The sequence below is a fragment of the Propithecus coquereli genome, unplaced genomic scaffold, assembly GCF_000956105.1.
Source record: "Propithecus coquereli isolate 6110/MARCELLA unplaced genomic scaffold, Pcoq_1.0 Scaffold165, whole genome shotgun sequence".
Classification (NCBI taxonomy): Eukaryota; Metazoa; Chordata; class Mammalia; order Primates; family Indriidae; genus Propithecus; species Propithecus coquereli.
In genome coordinates this window covers 2,030,871-2,040,646 of record NW_012141080.1, presented here as the reverse complement: position 1 = coordinate 2,040,646, position 9,776 = coordinate 2,030,871, and the positions used below count along the sequence as shown (strand labels likewise).

Here is a 9,776-nt window from a genome sequence, read left to right as displayed (position 1 = left end):
CAAGGTATGTGCTATAATATGAATGAACCCTAAAAACATTATGCTAGCTGAAAGAATCCAGCCACAAACCAGCATGTATCCTATTTTCCATTTATGTGAAATGTCCAGAACAGGCAAATCTATTGACACAGAAAGTAGATGAGGGGCTGCGGGGCTTGCGCAGGGGATGGGGGAGATATGTAGGAAGTGACTGCTGTGGATATGGTGTGTCTTTTGGGGATGATACACATGTTCTGAAATTGGCATTAGATAGTGATGGTTGCACAACTTTGCATTTACTAAAATCTACTGAATAATATTTTTTAAAAGGGTGGATTTTATGGTATGTGAATCCTGTCACAATATGCAAAAATGCACGTAGGAGATGGCCTGGTGATATGCATACAAGCGATAGTAGTAAACATTACTGATTTACTATGCCTCAGCCATAAAATAAGCATTTTATCATTATGCTTTTAAATGTCCTTTACATCAGCAGTCTCCAGCCTTTTTGGCACCAGGGACTGGTTTCACAGAAGACAATTTTTCCGTGGATGGGGGTGTAGGGGTGAGATCTGCGGCCCCAGAGTTGTGAATTGGGGGACCGCAGCTTTACATAGTACTTGGCCTGTAATAATCGCTTGGGAAGTGTTAGCTATTAAGTTTTTAAAACTGTATTATCTCCTTAATCCCTGTGGTAACCCTGTGAGGTGGAGGTTATACCACTATTTTACAGATTAAGCAACAGACTCAGAGAAATGGTATAATTTGCTTTAGCTTTTAACTGAACAGAGTCTGGATTGGAACTCAATGTTTCCTATGCCAGAGCTTAAAATCGTAACCCTTATTGTAACAAAATACTTTCATTTTCTAATTCTGAACGTAAAGCCAAAGTAGCGTCAACCTGTCCTGGAAACTGTCCTTGAAGCAAAGGAAGCAGTGGTTTTGGATCAAGTTTTAAACAAATGCTGGGAGGTGGCTACGCTGTTGCTAATTTGGGGAAATACTGCATAAGTCACAAATGACCTTGCTTCTGCTTTGGGCAGCTCACCTTTAGCAGCATCTCTAAAGTCCCTGTGTTTTTCGTGCTTTAATTGTCTGTTTTATTGTTTTTAACGAGCAAAGAAGAAAACAGATCGACCTTTTCCCTCAGGTGAGCCTGATGTGGCTCTTTAAGGCATGTGTGGACCCAGAGAACATGGGAGCTGATGGCTATAGGAGGATACCAGAGCGTGAGTGGAGAGTACCTTGTGTCTAAGACAACTGTTTTTTTCTCATCTCTGAAATCAGAGCGTGTCGTCTCACGTTACCTGTGGGCCGGGAGGCAGGCTTGGCGTCGTTCTCACTGTCTACCCACATGCAGACAAAAGTGCCACCATCAAAACTTGCAGAAGGGACATCAGCAACTTGAAAGAAAACCCCGGAAACAGTAATAAAATATTTTTTAAAAAATAATTTAAATTTTTATTTTTTTTTAAGAGACAGGGTCTCACATGTTGCTCAGGTCGAACTCAAACTGCTGGGCTCAGTTGATCCTCCTGCCTTGGACTATAGGCATGCGCCACCCTCCCTGGCAATAAAACATTGTTGTAGCTCCTAAGAATCAAATAGAGAACTTATCAGGGGAAGTTCAAGAGTCTTTTACAAATAAGAAAGCTCTACATAATTTAAAAGCTTGCTTTTAACACCAATGGTTGTTAATTTGTTTTATGAATTGTTCTTTTAACTTGCCATGTCACCAACATGCCTGATGGTACAACGGACAAAATTGCATGGAAAAGTGTGGACATCATTGACTAAGTTAAGATGTTATTCAAAAGAATGAGGTTGCGAAGAAGTTTTAAGAATCTTAGAACAATTTATTTTGCTCATATTTTTCTAAGTAAACTAGAATGATTTCCTATATATCTGTAAAGCGTTATCCTACTTTAACCATCAGAAATGGTTGCAATTAGGGTTCTTATGAGTTATTGTAGAAGGAGTTCTGAATCAAGAGTCAGCAAACCGGGGTTCTAATCCCAATTCTGTCTTTGGGTTCCATATACTCTCTCAGCCTCAATTTATCTGTCTATATACCAGGGCATGATAGTACCGACCTCTCTCTGGGACATGCAGAGGGATCAGATGGAACATTCAATGGATATAAAAATTGTTCCAAATCATACATACCTCGTAGAAATGTGGTGGTGTGATTTGTGAATTCTCTAAGCCAGACACCGGTTGGATTTTTGATACTCACCTAGAATTTGTGTTAAAGAAGTAGTAGCTCTTTGAATGCCTTCCTTTATAATTGTTGCACATGTGTTAAGCTTATTTTGCAGTAAATGGAATTAAATATCATCAGTGCTCAAAGTGGTAACATAGAAATGTAGCGAACCTTTGACAGCCCTGTAGGGTGGGAGTCTAGCTTGGTGACAGGTCCTTTGTGGGAGACACACTGTTTGCATCACTGATTGTCTCTGTGGCTCTGGTGGCCCTGCTTTTCTCCTCTGCCCAGTGCACGGGCCCCGCGGGCACCCAGTGCACGTGTACGTGGTTGGCCTGGCTCACTCTCCGCCCCACTCTCCCATGCCTCATCACCTTGCTTCATCAGGTCTCCAACAAGTCAGGTCAGAATTTTTTCTATAAAAATTCCTGCTAAATTCTACCCTCATCATTCTCTAATTTTAGCCTGTTTCATTCCTCTTTATGACATTTGCAACTCTTTCATATTGTTACTTGTTTATTTGTTGATTGACTGATTTTCTTCCTTCTCAGCTGGGAATGTGAGCTCCATCAGGGTGGGGGCTTTGCCTAATTTGTTTACCATTATATTCCCATTACTTGAAATAGAGCCTGGCATGTAGTAGCGCCTCAAAAAGTACTTGACAGATTAATGAGCCAATTTAACAAGTAGACACTCTAGCTGGCGCTGTGCCAGATCTCTGTCCTTTTCGAGCTTACAGTAAGAGTGTGGACATAAGCAAGTGTACAGACTTAACACGCTGCCTTTTTTGCAAGAAGATTTCTTCTACCCGACATCTTCTCTTTGCACTGTTTTTTAAGGCTGCACATTTTAGTCACAAAGAGAGGACCAGATTTGAAGTCAAAGACCTGGTCTCAAATCCTGTCTTCACGACCACTAGCTGTACCTCTGATAAAAGCACTAACCTCCCTGTGCCTTGATTTTCTCATCTGTACCGTGGGGATAATACTTGTTCCGCCTACTCAGGCTTTACATTTATTGTAAACATGAAGGGAAATGAGATTGTCTTTCTCCCACACTGTGTCAGACTCTAGATTCTTCTGGAAATTCTCTCCTGGCCAATATACTCTTACAGGAGGATAGTTGAGAAGTTTGATCTTTGCTTCCTGTCTAACTCTAAAGATCCAGAAGGCATGGATCCATTACAGACAGTTAACTAAACATTGTGTTCCAGTCTTCCCGGATACTGACTGAAGAAAATTCACAGGAAGACAAGGCCACCTCTCTTATATCCTAGTCATAATTTCTAGTACATAATTGCCCGAGAAACTTAATCATCAGTCCTGCTAGTAGATATCCTTCCCCTCCACCTGGGAAGCTGATGGAACAGGACAGAGAGAATAGTGTCCAACAGAAGGAAGAGGGTAGGTTTCTCTAAAGTAAGGCCCAGGGTAAGGACGTTATTGCCTAGACAGAAAGAAATGATTAAAAGGTTCTTAAAACTGAGATTTCTTCATCTCCAACTACCTTATTAGCCTGAAATAGAACAAAAAATCTCTTCCTCACGTAATGGTAATGGTGGAAAGCACAATGAACCCATGGATAGGGGATTCAGGTGGGAAAGCTGCTATACCATAGTAGAGTCCTGTGGGAACCGACGGTGAAAAAGGATCACTTGTAGAACAAGATCCAGAGTTGTGTGGAGGAATCATGTCAGCAGTGATCACTTTTCAGTAACCGTCCTTCCCTGCTAGTCATTTCATATGCCTGCATGTGCTGTCACCGTGCGCTGCCTGAGCTGCAATTTGTCTTTTTCCCTCCTCAGATCTCTGCCTGGTTTCCTTACTTTCTTCTCTATAATTTATCAAATATCTGGTTTGTTGCTTTGCTCATTTTAATTAGCTTCCTTTTTCATTTTATGGATTGGTACTAAAAGATGCACAAGGCTTTAAAGTCCTGACATGAATGATGCATGAGGTCCGACATCAAGAATCTGCAGCAAAGACACTTGTGGTTTAAGAATGTGTAAATAGAGCTCGGTGATTTTCTGTTGAGTTGGTTTGGGGAATGCATGTTGATTGACATTAGGTTTTTTTTCTATTTTAAAAGGTTACCTTGTAAAGAAGTAGAAGACGATTGTGATATGCTATTTAAATTATTTGTACAAATCCAAGCATGTTTATAACAAAGAAAAAGAGAAAACACCAGTACAAACAAACCAGACCAAATGAGACAACTGAAAGAGACAAGTGTTATCCAGATGTTTGTTCTTGTTATTGCCACTTTAAGTCCCCTTATTTTGGCCAGTGTTTATTTCAGAGGTACAAGTATGAAGTTCAGGGGCCATGCACACTGTGTTTTTCCCTAATATTGATGCACTTACACCTGCTTATTTTGCTCTCTCTCTTTTGGTGAGGGAGGTAATGCCTGTGTAAGGCAGGGCAGTGGGCATCGTGTATGTACAGACGAGGATGGGCAATGTGAGGGTGCTCCTTGTCCAACTCCTTCGATTCTATATGCTACTGTTGACCAACTTCAGACGTGATGTAGATTCTTCCCAGACCTATTAAGGACCAGGGCCGCTGGCCCCCTTTGTGTTCCCTAGACGAGAGAAGAAGACAGGAACCAGGATGGGAAAATGGACAGGCTGCATTTTAAACTGGAGCTTCCCCTGCAGTCTACAGAGCACGTTCTTGGTGTGCAGCTCATCCTGATGTTCTCCTACCAACTGCACGTGAGTTGGTCCCTTAGGGAGGCCGTCCTCTCCCTTTGTCTTTCAATAGAATAGAGCCCTCCTTCTGATTGCTAGGAAGACCCACACTGTCGCAGACTCTCTCCTGGAGTGTAGATTGGGATCTAACTTAGGCCAATCGAATGTTTTTCACTGGGTCATACTCATTTATATGGGCCATCAGCAGCTCAGAGGGTTCTGGGCAGAGGCTTCCTGCATGGCTACACCAGATACGTGAGGGCTTGTCAGGCTTCAGCCAAGACTGGTGACTCTTAGAGCCCAGAGACCTTCATGTATGTCTGCATTTGGTATTGTCTCTCCTTGTGCTGCTTTCAGAGGATTTCGACGTTTGTGATGCAGAGCATGGCGTTTCTCCAGTCCTCCTTTGCCGTTCCTGGGTCCCAGTTATATGTGAATGGAGACCTGAGGCTGCAGCAGAGGCAGCCGCTAAGCTATGGTGGCCTAGATGTCCGATACAACGTGAGGATGCTTCTTGTTGTCCAGCTTCTTTGTTTCTTTATGTCACTGTTTATCAAGTTCTTTGAAGAGGGGAATGAAAGGTAGAAACAGCATTTCTCTGTGAGTGGCTCAGAAGAGGGCTTCTGAGGAATTCTTGCCATGAATTCTCTCAAAATATAGAGAAAGTACACCTGTACTTACTCCTAGAAGGAAAGAGAAAATAATCTATCTTTGTCACAGAACTAAATTGTTTTCTCCTTTTAGGGAATGACACACACACTGTCTTCTATACCACACAGTTATCCAAGTGATCGTGTAAAATGATGATGTAAAATATTTCACAAATAATACCAGTTAGCCTGAGCAACATAAGACCTGTCTTTACAAAAAATGAAAAAATTATCCAGGCACGGTGACATACTCTTGTAATTCTAGCCACTCAGGAGGCTGAGGCAGGAGGATCCCATTAACCCAGGAATTTGCAGTGAGCTATGACTGTGCCACTGTACTCTAGCCTGAGTGACGGAGTGAAACCCAGATCAAAATAATCCTAATAATAACCATACTTTACTGAACAGGTAACACACCAGCCCTGAGTGAACTGGTTTACATATATCATCTCATTTCATCATCACAGCAATTTCCGATGTCCCTACACTTGTCATTTCCCACCTCTCCGGCCACTGGTCCTATCACTGTCCCCCTGGCTCCATTCCAGCCACGCCGGTCTTCTTGCTCTTTCTCCAACCCAGCTCTTCCTCAGCACTTTTGCGCTTGCTATTCCCTTGGCCAGGGATCCATGTTGTTTTTTGGACCGTTCCATGAATGTGCCTGTTGCAGTGTCCCTGAGCACAGTCCTTCCCTGACCCATCTTTCTAAAAGGCATTCCCCTCCCTCCCCCTTCCTTTACCCAGACTGACTTTTCCTACCGCCACCTGACAAACTAAAGATATGTTTTTGGTTTATTTGTTGTATGCCTCAGCGTTAATAGCGCTACCATCTTGTATACATCCCCCAAGTGCCTAAAACAGTGCCTGGCACTTGGTAAGCTCTCAGAGATGTTTTTTTTTTTTTTTTGAGACAGAGTCTCACTGTATTGGCCGGGCTAGAGTGCCATGGCATCAGCCTAGCTCACAGCAACCTCAAACTCCTGGGATCAAGCAATCCTCCTGCCTCAGCCTCCCAAGTAGCTGGGACTACAGGCATGTGCCACCATGCCCGGCTAATTTTTTTCTATATATTTTTAGTTGTCCAATTAATTTCTTTCTATTTGTAGTAGAGATGGGGTCTCACTCTTGCTCAGGCTGGTCTCAAACTCCTGAGCTCAAACGATCCGCCCGCCTCGGCCTCCCAGAGAGCTAGGATTACAGGCGTGAGCCACCGCGCCCGGCCTCAGAGATGTTTTTTGAAAGAATGAACTCTCATGTTGCACAGGATGAAACTGGGGTCAATTAATTTCCCAAAGGCCCAAAGCTTGAAAGTAACACAGCCAGGAACTGTCTCTCTGAGTCCAGAACTCAGGCATGTAATGATTCATTCCTAAACTTCATTTTATCACAAAGGAGACCATATAAGTTGGGCTGAGATACCTTTAAAGCAAAAGGGATTATCAGTTATTACAGCCATAAACCAGGACTGTTACATATAAACTGAGCTTTATGGTCACTCTGGCTATAATAAATGTATGTTATAAAGTGAGGCAGTCATAAAAATTTAATATGGCATCTTTGATAAATATACATAATATATAACCTTATTATTGGAATTTTTTGCTTGAACATTTATGTATCAGATTAATTTAACAGTAATATGAAATTATAGGGCAAGATACCATTTCCTTTAGGGGATTATATGCTTACTATATGCATTTTATCTATTTCCATTTCTACTTTTAAGAGATAAAGACATTAGAGAGCATCAGAGAAGAGCAAGAAAAAGACAAAGCAGTTGGAAATATGGTCTGTTAAAAAAAATTAAAGGAACTATTTTTCCCATGGAGTGGAGAGGGGTATTTTATAAATATATTTAAAACCTGTGAAAGGTGGATATTGACCCTTATTTCCATTCCCACAGAAGGAAAGACTGAGAGTAAAGGGACTTAAATTGTCACAGGAGAGTTTATTCGTCTTTGCAGAAAAGTTCACTGCTAATGGAACAGGCCACCAAGATCAAGAGGGTGATCTGTGGCAGCAGCCTGGGTGGGCAGAAGGGTAGACAGAGGAGGGAAGAGAGGAGAAGCCTCTCCGGTGCTCACACCACGTCCTCCTGCCGTGTCCAGGTGTCCGTGATCAACGGGACCAGCCCTTTTGCCTGTGACTATGACCTCACCCACATTGTTGCTGCCTATCAGGAAAGGAATGGTGAGTCATGGGTTGGGGACTTTGATCCACTGCCCAAGGACTTTCCAGGTTTGTGGGGGCAACAGAGACAAAAAGAACTGGAACCCTTGTCGTGATCAAAATGTCAGAACTCGCGAATGCTCAGTGATGGGAGCAGACAGACTACCCAGGATCTGTCCTTTCTGTCCTGATCTCTAGACCCGCAACACCCCTCCTCCACCCCTCCTGTGGGCCAGCAGGTTAGTGATGATTAATTGCCATATTTATCCCACCTCTGCCCTGATGAGTTTCCTTTTGTAAAAATACAAGCCTCCTTGAGGTTTTTTCCAGAGAGAAATAGAGAATGTGAGTGAGTCAGCCCACACTGGCAGTCCAGCAGGAGGACAGAAGTGCCCAAGCTTCCTACTGGAAGGCAGAGCAGAGTGTGTTCATTCCTCACAGCGCCAGGCTCTCAGGCCATTGCGTGTGCTTGACTCGGCACGTTTGCCTGGTTGATGGTCAGAGGTTTCTCTAAAGGCATCTAGAGTGTTACTTGGTAACCAGACCTCATGGATAATACACACAGAGGGAGGACTGCAATTCCAGTGTTGTGTACTGATTTTATGTAATACGCTAACAGCATTATTGCAATAATAGAGCAGATTTTAAAACAAAACTAAAAAACATTGATGTACAAATCCACTTTTTTTGTTGTTATTCCTTTCACTCTTTATCCATATGCACTACTTTTTATATAGCTATTGCAGTGTGTAAACACTTTTGGATTCAAATTATTTTTATTTATTGAACTGTGTAATATAAATATTTCCTCACACAGCTACAAAGTTCTGATATTGTTTTTAGTGACAGCACAGTATTTCTCCAGCAAATGTAGAAGAAACTGTTTCTAACTTTTTTTTTTTTTTTTTTTTGAGACAGAGGCTCACTCTTTTGCCTGGGCTAGAGTGAGTGCCGTGGCATCGGCCTAGCTCACAGCAACCTCAAACTCCTGGGCTCAAGCGATCTTCCTGCCTCAGCCTCCCGAGTAGCTGGGACTACAGGCATGCGCCTCCATGCCCGGCTAATTTTTCTGTATATTTTTAGTTGTCCAATTAATTTCTTTCTATTTTTAGTAGAGACGGGTCTCGCTCTTGCTCAGGCTGGTTTCGAACTCCTGAGCTCAAAAAATCCGCCGCCTCGGCCTCCCAGAGAGCTAGGATTACAGGCGTGAGCCACCGCGCCCGGCTTGTTTCTAACTTTTTGACGATCATTAACATAAGTACTCTGAGAAAGATTTTAACGTAAGTATTTCCAGAGGTATTTTAACAAGCGATGTGTGATCAGTTTTGCACATGTAATTTCTCTTTCCTCTGAATGATTTCTTTCAGTTCGGAAGCACAGGCTATCCCACAGGAATTAAAGCGTCTTTGTAGCCCTACACTGGCAGGTAAAGGGCCGTCCCGATTAATGGTTAATGATTGTGTTGCAGTCACCACCATCCTGGATGACCCCAACCCCATCTGGCTGGTGGGCAGGGCCGCTGAAGCCCCATTTGTGATTAATGCTGTCATCCGATACCCTGTGGAAGTCATTTCATATCCTTTACATGAAAGAGTCAATGGTAGCTCGATTTCCAAAAAGTAGTTATTCCTCAGTTGTCCGATGTAGGAACAGATGTGGGAAGCCTTCGATTGGAGATCACTACGATGTTATGACTGCACACAAATCACTGTGTCTGTCTGTCATTCATATAGGAAAGACAATTCACTTTTTGTTGGTATTTCTTCCTAAGCAATTCTTCTAGCTCAGAAACCTTTGTTTTTATGTCTCAATGGTTTATTATGCCTTTTATCTCAAGATACGCCATTTCCTTTGTGACCTAAATCTTGGTTAAACTTTGACTATGTCAAGTAGTAAGAAATAAAATCAACATTGCAGAAAAGCAAACAAAAGAGAAGATGTTTCAATAGGGGTCATAGGACTTGCAATTCAGGAGACGCAAACCTAGCACGCGGCTGACTTGTGCGCCGTCCAGGTGAGGTTAGGCAGGGGTGTATGGGGGCTGCTGTGAGTGGACACCTGTGGAAGGTTTAGCAAGTACATG

At 42.7% G+C, this 9,776-nt stretch overlaps 1 protein-coding gene across 1 annotated transcript in view; it reads left to right on the top strand.

Annotated features, from left to right (window-relative positions):
• The window catches only part of TMEM231 (transmembrane protein 231), a 48,523-nt gene that overhangs the window by 4,110 nt on the left and 34,637 nt on the right, over positions 1-9,776 (top strand). The window contains exons 3-6 of the mRNA XM_012641580.1: positions 4,770-4,898; positions 5,232-5,375; positions 7,633-7,714; positions 9,162-9,267. Coding sequence (XP_012497034.1) covers positions 4,770-4,898; positions 5,232-5,375; positions 7,633-7,714; positions 9,162-9,267 — 461 coding nt within the window. The remainder of the gene's footprint in view (positions 1-4,769; positions 4,899-5,231; positions 5,376-7,632; positions 7,715-9,161; positions 9,268-9,776) is intronic.